Source organism: Python bivittatus, unplaced genomic scaffold (assembly GCF_059951505.1).
Source record: "Python bivittatus isolate LINGU-HERP-01145 unplaced genomic scaffold, Pbiv_v1 ctg000670_np1212, whole genome shotgun sequence".
NCBI classification, from domain to species: Eukaryota; Metazoa; Chordata; class Lepidosauria; order Squamata; family Pythonidae; genus Python; species Python bivittatus.
The window spans coordinates 58,601-86,216 of NW_028277094.1; the positions used below are offsets into that span (position 1 = coordinate 58,601).

Sequence of the window (27,616 nt, forward strand, 5' to 3'; positions counted from 1 at the left end):
ATGCTCTCCCCATCTTTTAACCATATATCTATGGTGATTTGATGATGGTCTCCCCATCTTTTAACCATACATACATGGTGGTTTGGTGATGCTCTCCCCACCTTTTAACCATATATACATGGTGGTTTGATGATGCTCTCCCCATCTTTTAACCGGTTTGATGATGCTCTCCCCATCTTTTAACCATATATCTATGGTGATTTGATGATGGTCTCCCCATCTTTTAACCATACATACATGGTGGTTTGGTGATGCTCTCCCCACCTTTTAACCATATATACATGGTGGTTTAATGATGCTCTCCCCATCTTTTAACCATATATACGTGGTGGTTGGGTGGTGCCCTCCCCGCCTTTTAACCACATTCGCGTGGTGGTTTGGTGGTGCCCTCGTCTTTTAACCACATATACATGGTGGTTTGATGGTGCCCTCCCCGTCTTTTAACCATATATATATGTCCAGAAATCTGAGGGATGTGATTCAAGGATAGGTTTGGATAGGTGTTAAATGGGGGATACATGATTTTTGTGTTAAATGGGGGATACATGACATAAGAACCACGGGAAACCCTGAAGCAGACAGGTGATGGCCCTCCCAGTGTTTCAGTAGGATAGTGTTAAGAGGGCTATTTTGGCAGCGAAGCATGGTCATTCTTGGGTCGTGCAATAACCTGGAGCTGATTCTGTTTTGCATGCGCAAAGAATGGGAGAAGGAAGTGGAGAAAAGAGATTGCAGGAGAGGCAAGGGGGGGGGGGGCAGAAGGAGAGGCAAGGGGAGAAGGGGGAAGGGTTTCCAGCTTTATTTTATTATTTTTCCACCACAGGGAAGTTCCCTGGCTCTCCCTTGGTCCTCTGATGGAGCTTCTGAGTTCTTCCAAATATTTATTTCTGAGGGAGAGGAGGCTTGTCCTTCATCTTTTAATTAACATGTAGGGTGGATCTCATTCCAAATCCCTTAAAGCAGAGCTTCTTCTATTTCCTTTGCAGGATGCATTCCTTTGGAGAGTCTTGGGCAGCAAGGGCACTACCCAGGTGGCCCAGCAGTGCAACATGGGAGCCAGTGTCCCTCGCCTCCCAGGCTCTGGTTCAGATTCAACCACTTGGAAGAGGTTTAGCAATTCAGGGCAGGAAATGGAAACCGCAGAGTGCAGCAGAGGCTGAGCAGCTGACTCAGGGAGAGAAGGGACGTGACAACCTCCCAGGAATGTGGAGAGCTTGCAGGGGTGAGGACTCTTACTCAGAGCCTCCATGAGCGCCTCCGAGGTCCTTTCTTTTATCCCGACGGCCAGAGCTGAGTCACGGAATCCCTGTGGGTGCTAAGGGGCCTCTTCTGCTGAACCTGCTCAAAGATCCCTTGCTGAACAGTAAGATAGTCATCCTTCTCTAGATATACAGATACAAAGGAAGGAGTTTCCATGTGAATGCAGGTCTATCAGCTGTGCAATTTTGAACCAGCACATAAACCGAAACTTAGTTATCATCTGAAATGTGCAGTTTTTCTTATTTGCTAATGAGGTTTTTGTACTTAAAGAGTACAAAAATGCATATATCCATAAATACAGTATTCAATATGTGATATATTAAAGAAAATATGCGGAGCTTGACGAGCAGAAGAGGAGGAGGGAGACAAAGGAAGCAGCGGTTGAGGGGCCCCGCAGGAGCGCATGCGCGCAATGGGAGCCAATGGGAGCGCCGTCTCCCGGAGCCACTGAGAGGGCCGCAACGGCACGAGGTTCCTCCTCCCAGCCAATGGAGCTTCGCTTTCCTTGGGGGCGTCACCGGGCCAGGAGGCGGCTGCGGCCTGTCGGAAAAGAGAGGCAACTGCAGAGCTTGAAGTACTAGTTGGGTGAGAGCTCCCATCATCCCTTGCCAAGTAGGGTCGGGATGGGATATGTAGTACTTCGCATCTGGGAAGGTAGGAAACTGGTCTTTCCAGACTCATGGGAATTCACCCCCCCCATCATTCTTGATTAATAAGGAGGGATATTGGAGTCTACCTGCAGATCAGGTTCGGGAAGGGCGCTGTAAGACTTATCGATTCCTCTTTCTCTTTTTAATGTTCTCCGTCTTGCAGATGAAGATGCACCCCTCATTCTAAATGGCTGGCTGCTCAGAAAGTCCCATTAGCAGGACCCACCTGCCCCAGGACCAGATGTTCGAATGTGCAGCCCTGTCGTGATCCCTAATCATCGGCCATGCTGGCTGGGACTGATGGAAACTGTAGTCCAACACACCTGGAGCGCCTTATACTGCCTGCTCCCCGAGAGCCCACCCTGATGCGATTGTACCTGGAAGCTCTCCTGGTGCTATCTTGGTACTTCCTCAAACGGTCAGAAAATCGGAATTGAACGCCGCGAGGACGCGCTGGAAACGAAACAGAGCTCAAATCACCATGGTCGTTGGTTTCTCGCTAGAGAAATGCGCAAGCGTTACTCATTTTTATGTCACGGGCGCTGCGGGGTCCTTCGCCCGTCCGTTCCTCGACACCCGATTTTAGTGCTATCCTCAACTTGCCCTCCTCCCACTGGGAATTTTGTGAATTAAAGTCTGCGCCTAGCCCATTTGGAGGAAAGCAAGTTGGGGACGAGCCCCAAAATTGATCTGCCAGCTTCAGGAATAGGTCACAGACCCTGGTGGGCTCTTCCTAGGGGGCAGTGGATGGCGCCTCCAAAGAAAGCACTGCAGATTCTGCAGTAGTAGAGAACGCTCCGTGTGGTTTGTGCTCGATTGAACCCAGTTAGGTTAAAGTACAGCGCCCGTATCTCTTCTTTATGGAGACTACTTCCGCGTGGGTAATGCACAGTGAATCGCCTTTTCCCCCACGAAATAAGAGCATCCGATTTAAAAAGGATACGGCCTGCCCTGGGTGCCAGGCTTTATTTGGGGTGGCACACCTTGGCTGCCCAAGTTTCTGTGTTAGTAAGTAAATCCACAGCAACGAGCGCGCCAACTACCCGGAAACGCATCGCTCGAGCGGCACCGGGTCACGATGAATAAATGAATCGAGCTGGCCTCCGCCCTTTTCTCAATGACAGCTTCGGCCCCGCCCCGGGGCGGTCGCGTTCGGAGTGACCTGAATGGCTAACCTGCCTCCGGGTCATTTGCATGCCGCTCAGCGATAGGTTGGGGAGGCTGGCGCCTTAAGCGCGCAAATTTGAATTTTAACTGAGCAAGTTGGAGCATCTTTTCCCTGCATTTTTGCAAAATCATGGCGGAGCCGACGGGGTTGCACCCCGCCCAAGCAGAGGAGTACCGCAGGTATTTCGGGAGGGGTGCATTGATGGGGAAAGGGCGTCCGCTGGGTTTGCTTCTGGCAAGCCCTTTCTGTTTGCATGCCGGTCAGTGATAGGTTGGGGACGCTGGCACCTTAAGCGCGCAAGTTTGAATTTTAACTGAGCAAGTTGGAGCATTACTTACTAAGGGGATCCTTTATCAATGGGAGGTAGGTAAGGGTTAGGCAAAACCAGGGGCCACTAATGCCATCCAGCAGGCCTTAGGGCTTAATTAACCTGCCCAAAATCTAGGGCAGTGTTTCTTCAAGTGTAGTCTGAGGACCCCTGGTGGTCCCCCAAGACCCTCTTAGGCAGGAGTTCTCAAACTACGGCCCGCCCGCCTGATTGGCCGCCGCTGCTGTCTCTCAGAAGCGGAAGTGTCGGGGCTGTGTCGGGAGCTGCAGGCGATGCACGAGGAGGGAGATCGCAGAGCCGGACTAGTCTACATGACAGGTATACCGGGCCGTCCGGTGGCTCTCCTCCTCTCCTCGTACTCCACGGGAGGGATCCTCCGTGCAGGGTGATCGGTGTGTCGTTCTCCAAGCTGCTTGTGTCATTCCCAATCCCCCCCCCCCCCGTTCTTGCAATCCCTCGGAAACCATCTGGTCTTCCCCAGCTCTCATGTGTACAGGCGCCCTATTTGGAGAACGGCAGGAGCCCCGTTCCCATGGTGCTTGGAGTTTGCATTTTATGTCCCTTCCTGTTTTACCCACACAATGGATTTCTTTGGGAATGTCATTAAAATATTCCCAATAACCTGCTGCCATGACTAGGTTTTAGTCAACAGAAGGCACTCTCAGTGCCTGAAACTTATTTCCAAGATTAAATTCCAGTTTTACAGGGACAGTCCTGATTTTGGGGAAGGCATCCTCGAACTAATGGGAGGGCTCAAGGTAGAGCAGGCAGAACAGTATGGGAACAAGTAGCCAAAGAAATGATGTCTTTCCATTACTCATCAAGTCTCAGGGTACCTTATGGTAGAAGGGAACATGGGAATGAAGCTATTCCATTATCCATTTTACTGGCTGATTGATTAGTACTAGTCTGCAGAAATCCAGAATAAGAAGCAAAGTTAGTGTTTCCTGTATCTCTTTGCTGACAACTAATGATTTCTGCAGATCAGGTCTGATAGCCTTATGATAGAGAGAGTAGTCAATTGATTGTTAGTCATTTATTAAATTAATTTGGCCTGGAAATAATTTTTCACAGAGTGTAAAAGCACAACAGGGAACAGGAATGTTTGGAACTACTTAAAGTTGCTTCATTCCAGAGAAGCTCTTCTAAACATCTTTGTGTCTTTTTTTTTTCTGGTAATTTTTGCCTGTGACTTTGGGGAAATTGATTTGTAGATTTGTATACATGTATGCATTTTTTAATATTCGTATATCCAAGTTTTTATTTTTGGAAATCAGGTCAGCCTACTTCTTTGCAAATTATCAGGACCGCAGAAAGCATTGTACTCAGTTTCTGTTTCACTTTTTCTTCTCTTCTGTTCCTTGCATTTATATCCAAACTCTTCTTCCTTGCCCAGACCTGTTCCATCATCTCAAATTCTTTGTACAGGTAGTCATCACTTAACAACCATTCATTCAGTAGTTATGCTCAGTCCCCATAGTTACAGCTGTTGCAGCACCCCTGCAGTCACATGATCAAAATTCGAGCACTTGGCAGCCCGTCCACACTTACAACCACAGGGGCACTTCAACTCATACTTTCTCATACTCCGTGGGAGGGATCCTCTGTGCAGGGGTGATCGGTGGGGTCCAGGGCGCCCTATTACTTTCTCCATTTGGGCTGTGTGGTTGCCCGTCAAGTAGGAGAATGGCCACTGGCACTGACCAATAATGCGGGGGGCAGGGGGCGGGGGGGATGGGATGGGATGGGGGGAGGATAACATTTACTGACACTGACCACCAATGCAGGGTGGGGTTTATGTTGGTTAAAATTGTTCTTTATTTTAATTATTGTATTGTTTTTTCCTAGGTTTTTTTTTGTACTACAAATAAAATATGTGCAGTGTGCATAAGAATTCATTCATGTTTTTTTCAAACTATTATTGTGAGCCGCCCAGAGTCACCCGTTGGGGGAGATGGGCGGCATACAAGTTTAATAATAAATAAACAAACAAATAAATAGTCCGGCCCCCCAACATTCTGAGGGACTGTGAACTGGCCCCCTGTTTAAAAAGTTTGAGGACCCCTGCTCTTAGGAGTCCAAAAGGTCAAAATTATTTGCCAGATATCGAAAACAGTTGCAAAAATTTAAAACAACGTCAGTCTTCTCATGATTATTTTTTGTTTATTAAAAAATATAGGTTTTTTCCATGAAAAATATTTTATTTAGGTTAATATCTAATGGGTTTAATATTGTTATTTTTACATGATTCTATAAATATTTTACGAATGCGTCAATTTTAATTTTCAATACAGTAGTTATTGATAAATATGACCCATACAAACAAAAGTTCCTTTGGGGTCCTCCATAATTTTTAAAGGTGGGAAGGGGTCCCGAGAGCAAAATCTTTAAGAAACACTGCTCTAGAGTATTCTAGCAATCTTGTCTTAGTCATTATGCTAACCCAGATCCTGCAGCTTGTAAATCACAGTTTATTATTATTCTTATATTTTTATCCCACCTTCCATCCATCCATCCATCCATCCATCCATCCATCCATCCATCCATCCATCCATCCATCTATCTATCTATCTATCTATCTATCTATCTATCTATCTATCTATCTATCTATCTATCTATCTCAAGGCGGTGAGCATACCTAATACTCCTTCCTATTTTCCCCACAACAACAGCCCTGTGAGGTGGGTTTGCCTTAGAGAGAGTGACTGGTCCAAAGTCACTCAGCCAGCTTTTATACCTAAAGGAGGCCTAGAACTCACAGTCTCCTGGTTTCTAGCCAGTGCCTTAACCACTACACCAAACTGCCTTAGTGTATGGTGAGCTCAGCCAACTGTGACTTATTCTGTAAACCATGGCTAAACAAAGCACAGCTTAGAACAATATGTGAACCCAGCCACTGTATGGATAAAGTTTCAGACAGTTAAAGTCCTGTTTGTTAATAATGTCAATGAAGAACCTTGGCTGCATCTGTTGCTTAAAACACGTCTGGAGTGAGGGAGATTAAGGTTGGAACTGTATCCTAAATTCCTTGGAAATAAGCCTCGCTGAAAGCAGTGGGACTTAGAGAGTAAAAGCATGTACAGTTGTGCGTTGGTCCTTCTCTAATCTAGCATCCTCCAGGAATGCTGGACATCAACACCCATGAAGTCCTAGAAGTTGGGCTCCTCACGCCTGGAAGATATTTGTTTGGAGACAGCTGATACACAAAACATAATAGATATTACTGGTCCACCAAGAAGGAAAATCAGTACAGTAAGGTTAGAACTGATCCAAATCAGTAAAAAAATATACTCATAAAATAGTGTATCAGGCTCTGATTCTGTAGATCTCTTCTTTAAGCTGGATATTAAGCCACAAAGGAAGAAGAGAGAGAAGAAGGTAGGCAGAAGCTTAATAGCTATAAAAACTGCATTGCCAGCAGCCTAAAATGTGACACAGGCGGTTCTGAGCAGACTTTCAGCAAGCTTGTATAGTACAGTAGTTGTTTGTAAGCACAAGAGTTGAGCTATGATGCCCTTGTTAACAGTAGGAGGGCAGGGAATCGCTTTTTACAAAGTCCCAATTAGTCACTGTTATTAGTTACTGAGAGCTAGTTTGGTGTGGTGGTGAAGGCACCAGGCTAAAAACCAGGAGATCATTAGTTCTAGTCCCGCCTTAGGCACGAAGCCCTCCGGGTGACCTTGAGCCAGTCAGCCTCACAGCCCTAGGAAGGAGGCAATGGCAAACCACTTCAGAAAAACCTCGCCAAAAAAACTGCAGGGATTAGTCCAGCCAGTTGCCAAGAGCCAACAATGACTCAAAAGAAAGAAATAAAATAGTTATTATTAGTACAAAATATAATGAGCCTCTGTCTGGGATTTGATAGGCCCTCTAGGGCAGTGTTTTTCAACCTTGGCAACTTTAAGATGTATGGACTTCCGCTCCCAGAGTTGGGGATGCTGGCTGGGGAACTCTGGGAGTGGAAGTCCATACATCTTAAAGTTGTCAAGCTTGAGAAACGCTGCTCTAGGGCATCCTGAAGTTAGCTGGGATTTTGAGGTAGTCACTTTTAAAGCAGCAAGAGAAAGCTTTCCCTGATGGTGGAGAATAACTTTGCCAAGCTGTCTTCTTGAGACTGTGTAATAGTTTACCACCAACTCTTCTCTGATAGTGGAACTCTACTGTTCAGGAGGAAGAAGGAGGAGGGTGATAATACTACCTAGGAAAATGTGGATTTTTCAGATTTGCAGACCTCCCATGGCTTTAATGCTAGTCCAGAAGGAGGCGCTACCACCACCACCACCCAATAAATATGAGAGTGGGTACCAGAGGCATTTATGTTGTGCAGGCTGAAAGCACTAAAATAATTATTTCCTAAGTTCAAAGTCTCTCTGACCTTGAGCTGTTTTTGTTTCTGACTTCAGAACTGCCTTTTGATTTTACAGATATGTATCCCAAGCAAAACAGGAGGCCAGAAGTGGGAATTTAGAAGAATCTATCCAATTGTTCCAACAGGCTCTTGAAATCCATTTCAGTGAAAAGCTGACAGCGAATATTAAAAAGTTAGAGGAAGCCCTGGCTGCTCTGGCTGTGGACCAGAATGACGATAGCTTTGTGGATGTGTGTCAGAGTGGACTGATGCTGTATGGAGAAATGCACGACAAGCTTTTTCATCATCAGAGAGAAGGGGTTGCTTTCTTGTACAAGTTATATCAAGACAGAAGGAAGGGTGGCATCTTGGCAGATGACATGGGACTTGGGAAGACTATTCAGATCATTGCGTTCCTCTCAGGTATGTTTGATGCAGAACTCATCCGTTCCGTGTTGCTCATTGTCCCAACCAGCCTTCTGAATAACTGGATGAAAGAGTTTGCGAAGTGGACTCCAGGCCTGCGAGTGAAAGTCTTTCACGGGACCAGCAAAGCTGAACGTGAAAAACATCTGGAGCAAATCCAGAGGAGAAAGGGCACCTTGCTCACAACCTACAAGATACTCCTCAACAGCTGGAAGCAGCTTTCTAGCTTTAGTGGGAAAGAGTTTGTTTGGGACTATGTCATTCTTGATGAAGCGCATAAAATTAAAACCTCATCTGCCAAAACGACAAAATCTGTTTATGCCATTCCTTCCAGAAACCGCATCCTTCTCACGGGGACGCCAGTCCAAAACAATCTCAAGGAACTGTGGGCTCTCTTTGACTTTGCTTGTCAAGGTTCACTTTTAGGTACAGTCAAAACCTTCCAGATGGAATATGAGAATCCTATCACAAAAGCTAGGGCGAAAGACGCCAGTCCTGGAGAGAAAGCTCTGGGACTTAAAATCTCAGAAAACCTGATGTCCATTATTAAGCCATATTTTCTGAGACGGACTAAAGATGAGATACAGAAGCAAAATAAGTCTGAACTTCCAAGTCATCTTCCTGGAGACCAAAGTAAAGATGTTGCTCCTACTATGCCTTCTCTTCCTCAAAAAAAGGACTTTATTGTATGGGTGTTCTTAGCACCTGTACAAGAGGAAATATATAGGAATTTTCTAACTTTGGATCATATCAAGGAGTTGTTGATATCTAAAAGGTCCCCCCTGGCTGAACTGAATATCCTGAAGAAGCTCTGTGATCACCCACGGCTCCTGTCAGCTCGCGCATGCGGTCACCTTGGGCTGGAAGCATCCAGTTATAGTGAAAAGGAAGTTGGAGAAAATGAACCTAGTGAGCTTCCAGACATGAAGAGAAACATTGGGCATATTTCTGACGAGAGGCTGCTTCAGGAGTCTGGAAAGCTGGGTTTCCTTGTGGCGCTGCTGGAAAGACTGCGAGACGAGGGACATAGAACCCTGGTGTTTTCCCAGTCACGAAAAATGTTGGATGTTATAGAGCGCATCTTAACTCACAGGCACTTTAAGCTTATGCGCCTTGATGGGACAGTGACCCATTTGACAGAGCGAGAGAAGAGAATTGGCGTGTTTCAGAAAGATCGAGACTACTCTGTCTTTTTGCTTACTACTCAAGTTGGTGGGATCGGTTTAACCTTGACAGCTGCTAGCCGAGTGGTGATTTTTGATCCTAGCTGGAATCCAGCTACAGATGCTCAAGCTGTGGACCGAGCTTACAGGATCGGCCAAAAAGAGAATGTCATAATCTACCGGTTGATTACCTGTGGGACAGTGGAAGAGAAGATCTATAGAAGACAAGTCTTCAAAGATTCCTTAATACGTCAAAGCACAGGAGACAAGAAAAATCCCTATCGTTATTTCACTATGCAAGAGATAAGAGAGTTGTTCATCTTAGAAGACACACGAAGCTCAGCAACACAGCTGCAATTGCAGTCCTTACACGCCACCCAAAGAAAAACAGATGCTCAGTTGGATGAGCATATTGCATATATCCATTCGCTGGAGATATTTGGCATTTCTGATCATGATTTGATGTACACACATGAAATAGCACATGATGAAGCTGAAAATGAAGAAGCCCACAACTACATTGAATGCAGAGTCCAAAAAGCCCAAGAGTTGGTACAACTAGAATCACAGTTGAATGATCAACTGATGAGAAATACCAGAAACATGACTGAAGGAGCATGGCTGAGAGATACGGAGTCATCCACCCAGCCAAACAAACCACTAAAGTCTTCACCAAGTGACACTCTTGTACCATCCATATCTGAAGAAACAAGCCCAAGAGTCGTGGAATCATCCACTCCCTCAAAGAAGAAATCACCAAATTCTTCTCCAGGTCCTGGGGATGGCCCACCTGTAGTTATTGGTCCTGTAATCAGTAATGAAGTTGTTGATCTTGTAAGCGATGATGACAATGATCTTGTTAGTGATACGGCCAATCTGAGCTCTAAAATGACCAGTCTGATTACTGAAGTTGAGGCCATTGAACAAATAGTTCAGAATATTTTGAATATGGATGTCTTGCCTTCCGAGGAAAAAGAATACCACTTTCCCGGATTCCAAGGATGTGACCTAAAGCAAGGGATAGGTCCTGTATCCCCTTTTCAGAGTCACTCGGTATCTAACAAGGAGAACTACAGTCCTGAATCCAACGCAGTCTTTGATCTACCTGCCAAGGATACAGATGATGAGCAAATGGTTTTCCATATAACTAATACAGATGTTCTGCATTCCAAGAACAAAGAATATGACCCAACCACGTTGCAAAAAGATGAGCAAAATGAGAGTCTAAATGTTGTATCCTCATTTCCCCAAGCCTTTTCATTATCTATTGAAGGCAATACCAACTCTGAATCCAAAATGATCTCTTGCGATCCATCTCCAAAAGCAAGAAGTGAGCTTAAAGAAATGGCACATGATGAAGCTGAAAATGAAGAAGCCCACAGCTACATTGAACGGAGAGTGCAAAAAGCCCAAGAGTTGGTACAACTAGAATCACAGTTGAATGATCAGCTGATGGGAAATATCAGAAACATGACTGAAGGAGCATGGCTGAGAGATACGGAGTCATCCACCCAGCCAAACAAACCACTAGAGTCTTCACCAAGTGACACTCTTGTACCATCCATATCTGAAGAAACAAGCCCAAGAGTCATGGAATCATCCACTTCCTCAAAGAAGAAATCATCAAATCCTTCTCCAAGACCTGTGGATGCCCCACCTGCAGTTATTCATCCTGTAATCAGTAATGAAGTTGCTGATCTTGTAAGCAATAATGACAGTGATCTTGCTAGTGATATGGCCAATCTTAGCTTTAAAATGACCAGTCTGAATATTGAAGATGAGGCCTTTCAACAAATGCTTCAGACTATTTGGAATGTGGATGTCTTGCCTTCCGAGGAAAAAGAACACCACTTTCCAGGATTCCAAGGATGTGACCTAAAGCAAGGGATAGGTCCTGTGTCCCCTTTTCAGAGTCACTCGGTATCTAACAAGGAGAACTACAGTCCTGAATCCAACGCAGTCTTTGATCTACCTGCCAAGGATACAGATGATGAGCAAATGGTTTTCCATATAACTAATACAGATGTTCTGCATTCCAAGAACAAAGAATATGACCCAACCACATTGCAAAAAGATGAGCAAAATGAGAGTCTAAATGTTGTATCCTCTTTTCCCCAAGCCTTTTCATTATCTATTGAAGGCAATACCAACTCTGAATCCAAAATGATCTCTTGCGATCCATCTCCAAAAGCAAGAAGTGAGCTTACAGATATCCAGATGAAACTGTTGCAGCAGTCAGTTGTGTATCCTTCTGATAATGACATGCACCAAACTGAGACTGAAATGTTCCTTGATGCTCTTCCAAGCTTTCATGGAGATGCCTGCAAAATTAATGAATTAGATGCTATAGCACCACATGAGACAATGGCTAAGAAAATTTCAGAAAGCAGTGCACTACAGAAATCGGGATTGAGAGAAACCGTGCAGGGCAAGGAGTCTCCTGCTACTTTCTCCTATCCAGTCAATTTCAGCCTTGCCTTGGAGGATTCTGAGGTTGGACCACAAACCACCTCAGGAAAAGACATGTCACTGGAAGAGACAGAAAATGAAAGATTCCAGCTGAGGTTGGATAGCCACTGTAGCTGTGCAGCTGAATCTGTTTGGGGAGAATATGGAGGCAACAGAAGCCTCCAGACTAGCAAAGGTGTAAAGGGCTCTGTGGTCATGGATAATTCCAACAGCCGATGTGATGCTTTGATGGATAGTAGAGAGAGTTTTGGGTGGGAGAAAAAGACACCTATTAGACTTATTGTTTTGGATGATGAGGAGGAAGAGGATAAATTAATAGATGACCTGGATGGGAGTTATTTTAAAGATGTTTCTGCCTTGAACAAGCCAGATGGAATTTGTATGTCTACGCCAAAGGCCAATGGGCCCATGGCTGAGATTTGTTTTTCTCCAAGAGTCAAAGTGAATGGAAGAAGATCAACAGCTTCTCAACAATCCCTTTTTTATATGGTCTTAGAGGAACTGGAGGCTGCAGCAGAAGTAGGATCTGCCAGCAATGTATCATATGATAAGTCTGAAAGAGTTGAAAGAGAGCTAACCCAAAATTACACTGACTGAATGTCAGGGGTTATCTAGCAGACCCTTTCAATTCTTTATCATGGTTTGCTTCTTTTCATTTCAATGGTAGTTCCTGAGTGAGAGACTCTTTCAGTTTCCATCAATCACTTCCTCTTCGGTATGGCCAAAATGCTGGATTTTGGAGACTCAGTTCTCCTTGAGGTAGCTAATCTTTGGATGGGCGGTATCACCTGAGACCATTATCACAATGATGCATGGGCCTCATACTCAAAAAAAAAAAAAAAAATCCTGATAATAGAGGACTGATGTACCAGAGAGGGCTTGAGTAACATCTAACAATGACATTGACTCATATGATGTAATGCAATGACATTTATTATGTGGAAAAGGCTTACACCCGTGTTTTCCAATCTTGGCATCTTTAAGATGTGTGGACTTCAACTTCCCAGAATTCCCCAGCCAGCATCCTGATGGGAATTCTGGAACTTGAAGTCCACACATCTTAAAGTTGCTAAGATTGGGAAACACTGGTTTAGATACTGCCAAAAAGCATGAAATGTAACTGCTTCTTCAATTGCAAAAGCTTTAACAATTAAAAGTTATTTTTATATTTTTAAATATCCCAACAGTGCTTTTTTTACCCAACTTTGACAACTTTTTCCCCTTGACTAGCCAACAGTTCATGCTACACTAGAAGTGAAAAGTTAAATATGTGGCTGGGTTCACATACCTGATCCTCTTAATGTGGCTTGTTTGGTTTTGCCCTAGAGATGGTCTGTTTTAGAGATTGTTGTGATTTCTAAATGTTGGAGTATGCAGGAACCAGACCACTATGGCTTCTTCAGCAAACTATACTCAAACCATGATTTAGCATGACGTGTGAATTCAGTTTGTGTGAATAACTAACAGCTATCTCTAACTCCATATGCATTCTTGCCATTTTGGTTGTGTGAACTCTACAGCTGAGTTTCTTTTACCTAGATGAGGTCTTCTGTTCTTTAAGTGTGGAGCTTTCCACTAGGTTACCCTGTGATGATTACAGGAGAATCGGGTCCAAATCTTTATCTGCTTTATGCACGATTCTGGGCCAATCACTTTTGCTGGGTTTACACATTACCCTAAGCCTTAGTTTGCTTAACTGTGGCTTGTAGAATAAGCTTTCTTCTGGCTGGGTTCACGCAACACTAAAAACCATGCATTATAAAAACGCAATAGCTGGCTTACAGATCAGCTTAACCTGCTCTGTGGGAGTGGTGCAAAATGAGTCCGGGGAACCATCTACTGTACGGTTTTCTGAGCGCCTTGAAGAAGAGCAGAACAAAAAGAAGAGAATCTGCCTTGCTTCCTTTATAGGCTTATTCAGCTAAAGCTGGAAGCAAAGTATGAACAATGGAATTCCCCTAATAATCTTATAAACTGCAAGAACATTCATAAGTGGTCCAATCGAGGCTTATTTAATTTGAGCCTTCCTCAGACAAAATTGCTCCTGTTATAATTGCTAGTTGCTGAAAATTCTCTCGAAAGTTTTCCAAAGTGGACGTTCATTTCTCCTAAGCATTACTAGATAAATCAAATAGATATTGCCACTGACAATGTTTAGGCTGGTTCACACATTGTTTGGTTTGTATTGTATTATGGTTTGTTTTGTGAACCCAGTCACTGTGGTTTGCAAACCTTGCTTTGTGCTTCAGTGTTATACTGACTTTTCCAGTTGTGATTTATTCATGCCAGAGTTACACAAGCGATGGCTTAATGTTAGCCCTTCAAGGTAGGCCAAGTGAAGAAACAGGCAGGGCAAGGAATCTGGGAATGTTCTTTATTATAATAAGGTAGAATAACAACTTTGAAAGCCTGTCCAACTTTCTGTCCCATTTTATACTCAACATAATCAAGGCAGGGTTATTTTAGATTTCTTTCTTGTGCTTCCCTCTTTCTTGGGACTGTTAAACTTTTCACCATGTCCTCCCTTCGTGGCTCATTCTTTCCTTCCTTATGCCCAAGGCCAACTCTACTTTTTTTGCACAGATAGGCTGCACCAATGCACAGTGTGGTTAGTATTTGCTGGGGTTGCTGATTGGTGTACGAACTCAACAAATATCAGTCTAACCTGGCCCAATAAGACTAGAATTTCTTGTTAGAGGTTTGATCTATTCTGGGCTGTTTATGATGCCATGCTACTACTGTTGAGCATTTATGTAGAATGGAACTGTCAGAGCTTGTGATCATAATTTATTCCATATCTCCTCTGTAAAAGACCTGGGGGTTGGGGGCGGGCAGCATCCATGTTCCAACAACATACTCTTCTGTATCAGAGAGGAAGAAGGGTACATTTCAGGGTCCAGGGTACATTTCCTTCTTTTTGAATGTTTAAATATAGAACCACCGAAGGTTCCTGTTTCCCTCTATCTAGAATGACTCATCTCTTGTTGACGTCATGTCTCAGAAGAGGCAAGTGTGCCTTGACGTCATTGGAGGTTGCAGCTGCAGCTTTGTCAGGTCCTATTGATCTCCCATTCCATCAGAGAGTGAGAGCTTACTGGCGCTCGGTGTCTTTCTGGTCTCTCTCCATTGATGTCATTGGCTTTCTCTTCATACTGAAAACTAAGCCAGTGTGCTGGTTTCCAAAACCAGGGTTGACCTTTCTTTCCAGCCAGCAGCAAAGGAGCAGCTCTTCAAATCCTTTTTGTCTTGCATGACTGGAATCATCCTGAAGCTGTCCTCAAATTGGGGTGGAATCTTAGTCCTTAAGCTGCTGATTATGACTGTGTCCACTCAACACACTTACCCTTAGTGAACTGAACTGTAGTTTACTCAGCCCAGTTCTCTAGCTTTGCCCATGAGATACTGATCCATAAACTAACCTCATAGGCTAGGTTCTCATTTTATCTTTGTTAACATGGGGTTAATTAGTAGCTGGCTCAGTGTGTCATTGTAGCTGCAGCCAACTGAACACTTTGGTCTGAATAAATATTAATTTTGCAGACTTGCTCCAGCCCTTTCATTCCATATCCCTTTCAACCTACCTTATACCGAGCCACACACAGCCAGGCATGATCGAGTACTGACTTCAGTAAGGTATTTTTAATACTGGTCTGGGGTTAAAAACAGAATATTGGAAAGTTCAAGAGGAATTTCCAACCCTCATTTATCATCAATTCATTAAGCTCTTGGAGTAATGCTTCTCTCCAAGTTTCTTGCCTCCTGGGATGACTTGCCATTTATAAGATAGCTTGCTTTCTGTTTCTTGATTATTTATGTCCACGCTTTCTTTTATGCCTCCCCTAGGCTCCCTACTACAATATCTCCCACCCCATGCCCAATTCTTCCCCCTGCCTTGTTTTATTCTTGACCTGATTCTTGCAGAGCATCTGTGAATTCCCCTTGGAGGTCCACCAGACTTTGACACAGCATGTTCCTTTTGCAAACTGGACTAGCTCCAAGTGCAAGGGAACTACAACAAAGAGTTATGCAGGGAACCTCCTATTTCAGTGATGACATTTGCTATGGTACAGGTGCCCTTCGAATGATATATACTGTGATGGAAAAATAATGCAATGAAGTGACAAACTCTTGGCCCTCTCCCTCTGCCCCTCTTTCTGCCCCTTCCCCTCTGTCTCTCCTGTTGCAAACTCTTTCCCCCATTGCCCTCTGCTGTTTCCTGCCCCCCCCCCACATATACGTATAAAATAGGACCAACCCCAGCCTACTGCATGACCCAAGAATGATCATGTTTCCACAGCTGAAATAACCCTCTTAACAGTACTGCAGCAAACACCATGAGAAAGCTCTCACCTGCCTAAAGGTTCATCTAGGGGGCAGCCCCAGTGAGGATGCTTTGTTAAAACAAGGGGAGAGGCGGCAGGCATTCCACATAATCAAGCTTGGGCACCCCGATATCTCAAAATTCCACTCCTTGTTAGCAATGGAATCCTTAGCTCGCTGTCTATCCCAGAGGCGCGACTTTTGTTTTACAACAGAAAAACACTTTTCCCCTGTTTAACACCTATCTCACTTCCCCAAAACTTGCCCATGAATCAGATCCCTCAGATTTTCCACCTGTCAACGCCAAAGAGTATAAGAACCTCTGCCCTCTTATTGTTTGGGGTCCCCTTTTCTTGGAAAGGAGGCACACAAAAGTCATTAATAAAGAGCTGTCAACTTCTCCTTGACCCTGCTCCTTTCTCCGGTAAGCTCTCAGAGCAGAGAGCTACAGATGTTACATTATATCATGCCCCCATGTACTGTATGGGGTTTTATATGACTTTCGCTACCCCCTCTTGGGGGGGAGATTTCTCTATTTCTATGCAGTGTATATTTTGCATGGTCAATGTAACTGGTCACTACAGCATAGAAAATAATTCTGCATATGCACCTGTGTATCCTCACATGCAAACCAGGTTCACATATCATGCTGAGCTAGAGGAAGGCAACTTTTCTGAGCTGGGGCTGGAGGAAAATTGGATGAAATTCTTAGTGTTTTTAGGTTTTGGGGTACTTGGGTTGGAGTTGAATCACTGTTCTGTTGCCAGTTTCCAGTGATGTGATCATGGATGTGTGGTGAAAGTTAAGAGAGAGGGAATATTCAGGCAGACAATAAGGCTGAATAGAGGGGAACTGGTTGGGGTGCTACTAGCTGTCTGCATGCCCTTGGCTATAGTTGCCTGAGTAAGCCATAGTGGCCTTGTTCATATTTAGTGTTGAGTTATAATGGACGGATCACAGGTTTTACAGATGCTAAACCCCCAAACCAAGCAAACACATGCTTGTGTTCGGTGGTACTTGGTCCTGAAAGTGTATAATGGATTTTCAGCTCTATTCTGTGTTGTACTGATTTTGCTGTTTCTCACCCAGGCCATCTAGTTTTGAAGCAAGTTGTTCTGCCCATCATACCAAAGGTCTTGTCCCCAGAGGCCAGCTGAGAGGATGTGAGGTTTCCTGACACATCTCTAGTCATAAAGAGCATGTGGAAAAGAGCCTTGGTTAACTGGAGGTCTCCAGGCAGTTGGCTAATGTGGGTTAATTTAACACAGATTAAATGGCTGAGGCTCTCTAATTGTTCAAAAGACCTTCTGAGGCCACTTCTGCACCTAAAGTCTCTTCAACAGACTTGTTAGTCCCTGATGTATAACCTAGATTTTCTCTTTTCTCACTCCCACTGGAGCTTATGCTATCATAAAAAGCCTTTCTAAAAAAATCCAAAAGTATCCCATTAAACTGTCTAGGCTGTGTCTTATAGTTCTATGAGATAAATCTCCCAAAATGAAATATAGGATTCTTGTGATGATTGATTGAAATTTTCAGTTTCAACTATTTCTTCCTCCTAGTGAACCCATGGATGACACAGTCTGTTGTGTTTGAGAAGCATCTGTTGTGGGATTATATTCCTAGCCCAGCACTTCCTCTGATTATAGTTCCTTTCAATTTAATTACACATGCATTAATTATATATAATTGATGGGATTGTTCTGCATGCATTTAACTGTCTTCCTCTTATGTTACTTTAAAAGTTTTGATTCAGTAATAATGTTTGAGGGGAGGGGAGGGGAGTGAGGTTATGAAACTTTAACATACCGAGAGTAGATGGGGAAGAAAAAGACCCTTTAGACAAGTCCATGTAGGCACTTTTAGACACAGTTGAGGTTGGCTCTGTGTAAACCTACATGTAATCACACTGATTCTGCTTGCTGTATTACTTTAGGTCTTGTTAATTAAGTACCCTAGAGATCTCTGCACAATCCAGACCTTTTCATCTCCCCACACACATTGCATTCTCCAGAGTTCTCATCTAGAAAATGAAAGGTATTTATCAGTCCTGGCTTCTTAGTTTGGCTGCATTGTCCTCCCCAGTCTAGGAACAATTCAGTTCCCCTATCAGGAACAGTGTATCTACCATATGATTCAGTGCTCTGCTCTTCTGACCATGACAGGCTGGCCCAGGTGACCTTGTATTTCTGCAGCTCTATCTTCATCAAGACTCTTGACATTGGACATGCTCTAGGCAATTATTAATGGTAGAGAATAACACACTCTGTTAGCCAAGATATAAAGGATGCCTTCAAGATCTTCCCCACCCCCCAATGCTGTGGGTAATGTAGGGATTTTAGAAAAACTGATATAATACGTCCAGGTTTTAATTCAAAGGTGTGCAAGTTCTTTTTAGACCAAAAAACACATTTGGCTTTTGATTGGCATGCTCACTCCCTCATTTCTAAAAATGGGCAGAGTCAGGGCAAAAGCTAATTTGGATTTAATTAAAGGTTTATGTAATTTAGTTTAAACTAAATTAAATTCAGTCATTATGGCTACTCCTAATGCATCTATTCTCTCAGTTCTATCAAATTGCACTATGGAAGTAACACTTAAAGGGGGTCTGCTATCACACCCAAAATTTTTGGGGCCTCAGGTTGTGTTCTTTTATCCCTACCTGACTACTAGTATCAAGGACCTTCTGATACACTGTACTTTAGCCCAGAATTTTGGGGGCGTGAATAGGAAATTGAAAGAGTAATTGAATTATTCAGCCCAAGCAAGAGAAGGACATGACATTTGTTTTACAAAATGGGTTGTTGTAACAGCAGTTACTCATTACTGGTTGAGTAGTTGATTCATTACTGACTAATATTTGGGATATGAAGCCAATGTCTGAAAGCAAAAAATAAATTGAAGTGAAGAGCAACTAGATTGAAACTTGATTACATCTTAAATAATTTTTTCTTGAGTATCTTATTTCGATAGATGGGAACCTAAAATTTCATTTTCCACTCAAACTCTGCATTCACATATCAGAGTTTGTTAATCAAACCATAACTGGGCCCACACAATTATGCTGTAAATCACGGATTACAAATGGCAGTGACTGAGTTCACGCAGTAAACTGGAACCAAACTATGTTATGGTTTAGCAGCTTCAAAAATATATATTACAACTGTAGTTTAGCAAATGGAAGAACAAAACAGTAAACTAAAGCCAGCAGATGAAACCAAGTCTCAAAGTTTTTGAAATACTTGAATGATCCAGAAGAGGTAGCCAAATGGTCTTTGCTGCTGAAAAAGTGAAATAAAGTTTTTGCCTTCCTGATAGTTTTCTCTAATAGTTCATAAAGTCTATAATCTTTTGTATATCCCATAATGCCTCATTTCTGATGGTGGGATCACAGAGAAGAGCTATTTGACCAAAGGAAAAAAACAATCCTTGCATAATCCACAATTCCTGGGGATGTTTCTGTGCATTTGAAATTTGATGACCTTTTGTAATATGGGCATACCCCAAGTTCTTGTTATTTAGCCTCTGAAACTGAAGATGGGGTGGGGGGGAATGCACTTTCAACTATTCTGTTATCATTGTCTCATTCATTCTGCTTGTATTACAGAGGCGGGAAAGCAAAAAAGTTGAATGCTTCTCCACAAGAAAGATAAAAGTTAAAATGTACCTTGTTGTGCCTTCTGGAATATTAGCAGTTTATGAACTATCAAGTCATAATACAATGATCTCAAGATATAGAACAGACTCCTGATGAATATCAGGAGAAAACATGTTGAATAATAAAAACCATTTGACAGTGAAATGTAATTCCCAGAGAGACAGTGGGCTCCGCTTTCTTGGGTATGTTTAAGTGAAGACTGGACAGACACCTCCTTTAATTTGGATTCCTGCACTGAGCAGTGACCTGGACTAGCTGGCATCCAGGGACACTTTCAATCTTAGGATTTGATGATTTTATGATCACCGAGATCAAAGCATTATCTTATTTGCTTCATGCTTCTTGGCTCTTCAGGAGGCTGAACTCACCTAGAAGATTCACTGACATCCTGGTGATGCAGAGGGGCTGTCTGCTGTAATAATATGTGTCATGTGGTCTCTTTGTTATCTCAGAGTTGTGATGCCTTTCCAAGCAAACTTTTATGTTTTCAGGGCAACTTCAAAATGCATGCCCACTCATTATCCTACAGCTCAGGCATCCTTTTTCTGGTCTCTAGATGTGTTGAGAGTTGAAATATCATCAACACTTGCCACTTGGTCAATATCTACTATTGGATGGGCAAGACGGGAATTAAGAAATTGGGTGTGGCTGCCTTTCTGTTTGATAACCCAAACATCTAGCTTGCTCGTGTTATTTTGTTGTGCTTAGAAATATTTGAATCGGTTCCTGTATCCAAGTCTTTCAAGCCTAGAGCTTCTGAGCAAAGAGCTTCACCTGGCCTTTGAATGGTGTACCAGGGACAGCACTTCCAAAAATGGGTGTGGCAAACCCTGAATTTCAAATTAAAGTAATTTTAAATTAAAGTAATTCAAGACAGTTCATACTATTACTCCCAATAAATTTAAATATTTTTTTTTCTCTTAGAGTTGATGGCAGTATTTCAGGATCAAGGAGACTAAGGTTCTATGAGGTACCCATGTGTCCTTAGAGACAACTGAGGGAGCCAGGGACTGAACGAGCCCTTATGTGCCTTGTCACTGAACCATTCCCATGTTAGATTTGATCCATTAACCCATGTTCGCTCCTTAAACACATTAGTAACACTGTATTCAATACATGTTATTAGTCAACTGACCATATCAAGAACATCTGGGATTTGAAAGACCACTGATATACATGGTTCATTTGTTCAGACTCAGTTCCTGAAGATACAAAACAGGACTGATGAAAGGGGTATTTCTCCTGAGTTTGAGGTTGTGGATTCATACATTGCATTAAGCCAGAATATGGTTGGTTTGGCTTTTCCTTTCTGGGCTGTGGGGACTCAGCCACTGTGATCTGCCAGCCAGGTTTCCACAGGTTAGTATGATGTGTAAGTCTGGTGGTCTGCTCTAAACCACAGCTAAGCAAACTATGCATCGGTGTAATGTGTGGACCTAGTCTAAATCTCAGGGCACCCCCGGTGAATCGGAACTGAGCGGTCCTCTGCTTAGGTCTACATTGACGGACTTCATTCTCAAAACTGAACGTTGGGAAACAGAAAGGCCGCAAGCAGCCTCTGCTGGTGGACGAGTAAATTACAGGAAAAGGCCCCTGAACGTGCAAGGCAGAAACGAGGAAGGGCTGATAGATTTTGCTATCAGGCATGTTTACACACCCGCGGTTTTTCATTTTCTGCAACTGGCATCCGCGTCTGCCCCAGCTATTTAGGCGTGGCCTCCCTGGGCGGCGCTGAGGGTTCACCTATATCTATCGCACGTCGTCTCTCCCAAGCGTCGGTTTCCCCACCAAAGCCGCCCAGCTTTTTTACCGCGATGGAAACGGGTCTGCTGGGGCGGCTGCGTGGCTCAACCGGGCCTGACCTTACGTAAAAGAGGGGCACCCCCAAACCCAGGCTGCCCGGCCCCGCCAGCTGCCTTCAAACGAGCCGATTCTGGGGGGGGGGGGGGGGAGGGGAGCTTCCCCCCCGAAAAGAAAGTTGTGTGCGTCCGTGCTTGTGAGGGCGGCCGCGCTGCACCCCGAGGGGAAGCGAGGGGCTGGCCGGGGGCGTGGGGTAGAGGCCGCCTCTCCCCTCGCCCGGCTCCGTCTGCGCCCCCCCCCCCCGCCCGGGGCGCAGCGCGTGGAGGAAGCCCTGACCGGCCGCCCCACCTCAAACTGTGTGACGTGGGGTTGCCATGGGCACCCTTACGCTACAAGGGCTGAGCCGCGGGAGGCGGGCGGGGAGGCTCGGGGCGCATTTCAGCACCACCGTGGCGGCGGACAGCAGCCTCGGCGCCGCGACTCCGCGCTTCTCTTCCCCCTCCCTCCCCTCCCGATCCCCGCTCTCGGGTCTCCCTTCCTCTCCCCATTCCCCCTGGTCTCTGGGGGGGACTGGCGGGTCCTGGGGTACCTTGCGATCGTTTCTTTCCCCCGGCGCCCTTACCAGCACGGGGCTGAGCCATCCATTTCTGGGAGGAAACGGAGGGAAGAGAAGGGCAGTGAGGGGCGCGTCTCCCCACCCCCTCGCCGGCAGGCTTGGGGGACGCCAGAGGGGAGAGGGGGACCCTAAGCTGCCGCTTCCACGAGGCCGTCCCGGTGAGTACTTAACTCTTCATGCGGGAAGGAAAAGGTCGGTCTCGAGGGCGCTTGGAGCTAGAGAGGCCTCGGGCTTTCAGTTCGGCCGTTTTTACCATTGTAATTCTTGCTGTTGTCATTCTTGCGGATGTTCAACTTCATCTCATCCATCTCCGTGGTGCCCAGAATGCCTTCCCAATAGAAGGACCCCTTACACAAGGCTCAGAGTTTTGAATGCCGTCTTCTCCAGATCTTGACCAAGAGGGTTTCTCTCCCTTAGGTCTCAGCTGAAAGTTCGAGACCCCTTTCTTGAGCCAACTTCATTGGTTGATTACAAGCATTTGGCTTTTTTCCCCCCAACACCTCCAGACTTTGGTCCCCAGGCCAGCAAGTTGTTGGGTAAAACTGCTCCAGCCTAATTGGAAATCAAGGCAAGACATGGTTGGAATCCTCTTGATTTGGAGGAAACAGTCCAAGGGAGAGTGTGATGGAGCTCATGAACTCTTCCTGGTGTGATCCCCATCCATGGTGGTTGTTACTATTTTCTCTGGACAACATGGGGAGCTTTGCCTTCAATAATTGGCTTGAAGATGGAAAGAAGCAAAGGAAATATTGCTAGCAGGAAAGGCCTGCCCTTTGAAGGTCTGAATTTTGTACTGTCCAAAAGTCTCTAGATACTTTTAGCTTTCTAGAGATTCACTGAAAGGAGTGAGGTTCTGGGGGGTAAAGGGGAAGAACAGGAGCTAAAACAAAGCACATGGTTATACTAAAGGTGGGGGGGGGAGGTGTTAGAAGTTGGTATCACAGTCGGAGAGATTTAGATTTAAGTCCTTCATTTCTGTGACTTTCCTGTATGTTCTACAGGTCCATTAGAACATAAGTTAGGAGGAAAATCATATTTATGTTCCATCTGAATTGAGGTTTTTATGTGTCTATTGTTGTTACTGTTATTGTTTTAAGTCAGACAAGCTGCCCCAACCCTGGTAGTCATGCAGGAACAGAATTTTAGATTTTAAGAAAAGTCTCTTTTAAATACTACAGGAAACCTGAGTTTTCTGCAGGTTACAACTGAACAGGCTTTGTGTACCTGTCGCTCTATAAATGTATTACCTCCTAGTATCCTAGACCAATGGTTGTGCTGATAGATGCTAGTAGGAATTGAATTCCAAAATATATGGAAATCACAAACTGGGGAAAGACAGATCCAACCATTCCATGTAGATTTTTGTGGGTGTTGTAGGCTTCGTGCTCCTCTCTGTGTGGTATCTGGACAACTATTTTCTATAAGTGAAGAATCCTGTCTTTATGAATCCCTCAAAATTCCTTGAACTTGAACTCTGTATAAGAACTCCAACTGGTAGAAGCAATAACAGTTTCTTCTGTTTACAGTGAACTGTACAAGTTTTAATCTCTGAATATAATCCCTCCCTTATAGAATGTCAGTAGTTAGAGGTAGATATTAATATAATCTTCACTGCTCTGTAGTTTATAGAACACTCAAAGTCTTAAGCTGTCTTTTGTTTCAAAACCATCTGGGGACTCCAAAAAGCAATACAGTTTTCTGAATTTCCAGGGTTCTATGGGAACTTGTTGAGATGATGATGATGATGATGATGATGATGATGATGATGATGATGATGATGATGATGATGTTGATGAGCCTTGTTGGACTCCTTCAGTGTCATCCATGGACTAATGAGAGCCCTCGGTTAAAAAAACCATGAAACTGTCTTAGGCACACTAAGTCACAGACTGGGTATGCCATCTACTCTGATTGGCTCCAACTTGGTCAGGCAGAAAAGATCCCCCACATCTGAAGATCCTTTCATCAGAGGTGCCCAAGATTGAAACTGGAACTGGTGTCCCTTTAGTAAGGTGCATGCACTTTCCCCTTAGTGGAGAAAAACCTAGGCTAGCCAGGTTTTCACCAATCCCAAACCTGCTAGAACCCCTGAGACCCTTTTCAACCACACTCCCAAGATCTGACTATTATGGGATGCTGCAAAGGAATTGTGTGTCTTTCTTTCCTCTCTAGGATCACACATGTGTGATCCACAGCTCATCCTTCTTTCAGAAGTGTGTGTCTGCCCACGTGTGTTCATGAGGTGGGAGGGGAAAAGCAGTGAGAAACAGAGATTTGCTTTTTGAGGGCAAGGGGAGAGAATAAATTGCAGATGAGGGAGAGAACTTCTGCAGCTTCATTGGTATTACCCCTCATGCCTGATGGGGAGGTCACACTTAGAAGCTTACTCCACCAGAGGAATTGGTTGGGCTGGGAGAGGCAACAAAGCAATCACAATGTATGACTGGGCAACCATTTAATGGCCAGTTATGGATCTTCCCTCCTTGTATGCCTATTCCCTTTTTTTCTTGCACGATTAACTTTGCTTGCTTTCCTTTCAAACTTCGCCTACCCATTATCCCCACCGACTCTCTCAATGGCACTCTGGTGACAAGAGAATTTCCTGAATGAATCATTGGTCCAAGGCATTTGCTCCCCCTCCAAGCGATCAGAAGCAGTTTGAGCCGGATCAGATTAATTTCTTTCCTCTTTCCTCCTGGCCAGTCACATGCCAGTGGACGTTGTCTAAATGTGTGCAGGCCGGGGCTTAGAATTTCAGGGGATCAAAAGCAGCGGGCACTGTTAGAGCTTATCTCTAAAATGATCTCAGTTTCTTTCGATTTATTCCCCGTTCCTGTTCTTCCTACCTCCGTGCACTCCTTTTTCAATGAGTCTGTGGCTCAAAGCTGCAATGAATCAGCACTAAAGCTATCACTTCAAAGAAGTCATCGGCTCTCTCAACTTCCCCGATCCTTCTTATTTTCCATCCCACCTGGAGCTGCACAACAACGTTCTGGAGCAGAAGTATTACACAGTGCTGTGGCATAACCCAGCAGCGTTCGTTGGAGCTCTGTTGACCAGCTGGTTTGAAAGCCAACTTAAATGGGTGGCTTTATTTCCCACCTCAGTGCAAACCTAGGGTTTGTTTTTACACAGGGGCTCAGCTTTAGAACTTGTGCAATAACATGAATGTAGGAAAACAGGGTGAAACTGCTGTATTCCTGGGAGGGGGTGGGGGGCTGTCTAAAAATGCTTTTCTACATGAATCGAACTATCCAAATGAAATTCACTCATTTCAGTTTAGGGTCTCATGTGTGTGTATGTGTGCATGTACTGTATGTATATTTTTGCCTTTAAGTCAGCATTGACTTTAGTGCGTCCCTGCAGTTTCCTTGGCAAAATTTCAGAAGTGATTTGTCCTTGCCTCCTCCTTATCTTAGGGCCGAGAGAGAGGAACTGGCCCAGGATCACCCAGCTGGCTTTGTGCCTAAGGCGAGACTAGAACTCACAGTCTCCCAGTTGCTGGCTTGGTGCCTTAACCTCTACACCCAATATATGATATATACACACACACACGTACACATATATGCGTATCCTTCCTTCCTTCCTTCCTTCCTTCCTTCCTTCCTTCCTTCCTTCCTTCCTTCCTTCCTTCCTTCCTTCCTTCCTTCCTTCCTTCCTTCCTTCCAAAAGATCAGGGAACAGTACTTTTTATGGTGATTTAAAATGGAACTTTTCCCTTGTGGGTCCCCTCAGTCTTCATCCTATGTACCAGACTGTACAATAGTTTTATCATAAGCTTGGCATAGTCAGCTGTGAAAAGCAGGGCTTTCTTAACAATAATCCCGAAGCACAGAATGTTTACCACAGTGTATCTTTATTGACTCCATCTAAATATTTTTAGAAAGCAAGCTGGGAACCTTTTTGTTCTGCTGGATAATTGTAGGCAGAGCTATGGGAAATGCCTTGGTTCCTGTCCTCCTGCCCCCTATTTTCAGAATGCTACAGTAGGTCTTATTGTTTTAAAAAAGATATTCCGTGTGGTTTTTTTTTTTTAATGCATTGCTTTTCTTAACTTCACTAGAGGTATCAAATCTGGGCTGCAAAATGTCAGACAACAATTTGATTGCATCAAAGAATTACAAAGAAAGGATAACTTTTTGATAAGTCTAATGGTTGGGCAGAGATGATGATGATGATGATGATGATGATGATGATGATGATGATGATGATGATGGTGATGCCCATATATGGTATCCCTATATTTTATACCACAATCTGCTGGATTAGGAATGAGCAATTTCGAACCTCAACTCTTTTTTATATAGTCCCCATTTTCTCCCCACTCATCCCCCATTTAAAACCAAAACCAAAAAACCCCCAAACACTTGTTTTCTTTACTCTTTGTGTACATCATTTGTATTTAGTGAGTTTCTTCATTGCATGAGATGATGCACTTGCTTTAAAAGGTATAATAATTATTTCTCTACATCATAATGCATTATATGTACAGTAGGGAGAGCATGCATACTTCTCATCCTTTTTTGAATCTTGAACAAGCAGCACATTATGCCTCATTTTCAGAAGATGCTAACCTTGCCTGTAAGCCATGTTAGCAAGTCTACCAAACCAGAAAAGCAATAATCAGAGTGTCGGATTCTTCTGTCTTTAGCGAAAGCTTATTTTTTTATACTATTGTTGAAATGTATTATTTTAAAATTCTTTCTGTATGACTCCAGACAAGATTTCTAGAAAATCTTCCTAGATTGTTTTGAAGATGGTTGTGTTGGTGCTCTTTTCACATCCCTGCAGAGATGCAAGAATATTTAAAAAAAATATATTATAGCAAAACCTTGATTGAACCTCAAAGGAGCTATCATTCCTGCTGTTTTCAACCTATTCTATTAAAAAATGAAGAAGATGCAGACAGTTGTGGCTACTCCATTATACAGGTAGTCCTTGCTTAACGACCACAGTAGGGACTGGAAAATGGTCATTAAATGGGGCGGTCATTAATCACCATGTGACTGGACTCGATTTTACAACCATTTTTACAATGGTTGTTAAGCGAATCACATGGTCATTAAGTGAATCCAGCTTCCCCAATGGACTTTTTTGACAGAATTCATTTAATGAATACATGATTTGCTTAACAAACATGTGATTTGCTTAATGACCATGGTGATTTGCTTAACAAGCATCATAAAAAAGGTCACAAATCATGATCACATGACCACAGGGGGTGGTGCAATGGTTTGCAATGGTTGTAAATGTGAGTACAGGTTGTAAGTCATTTTCCTGAAGTTGTCATAACTTTGAACTGTCATTAAATGAATGGTCATTAAGCAAGGACTACCTGTAGAATCAAACTTCCAAATGGATCTAGCGTTGCCTCCAAATTTCAAATTCAAATGGAATATTGTCCCTTTTG

General features: G+C 43.8%; 1 protein-coding gene across 5 annotated transcripts; it reads left to right on the plus strand.

Annotated features, from left to right (window-relative positions):
- Positions 1-1,485: 1,485 nt before the first annotated feature.
- Positions 1,486-19,405, plus strand: LOC148214420 (uncharacterized). 5 transcript variants are annotated; one of them, XM_088151583.1, is made up of 3 exons: positions 1,486-1,914; positions 2,074-3,257; positions 7,831-19,405. In XM_088151583.1, the coding sequence occupies exons 2-3, from the start codon at positions 3,208-3,210 to the stop codon at positions 12,407-12,409; spliced, it is 4,629 nt and encodes a 1,542-aa protein (XP_088007709.1). In that variant the 5' UTR covers positions 1,486-1,914; positions 2,074-3,207; the 3' UTR covers positions 12,410-19,405. The 5 variants fall into 5 exon arrangements, with proteins under 5 accessions (XP_088007709.1, XP_088007707.1, XP_088007710.1 ...); XM_088151581.1 differs by having other exon boundaries at positions 1,487-1,914; positions 2,074-4,834; XM_088151584.1 differs by having other exon boundaries at positions 1,487-1,914; positions 2,074-2,394.
- The last annotated feature ends 8,211 nt before the right edge of the window (positions 19,406-27,616 follow it).

Excerpts from the sequence above, each read along its gene's own strand:
- LOC148214420 (XM_088151581.1), top strand. The coding sequence starts at position 4,635 with ATGCATTTTTTAATATTCGTATATCCAAGTTTTTATTTTTGGAAATCA. Across the intron at positions 4,835-7,830 it reads ATCTCAAATTCTTTGTACAG|ATATGTATCCCAAGCAAAAC; the intron begins GTAGTCATCACT and ends TTGATTTTACAG.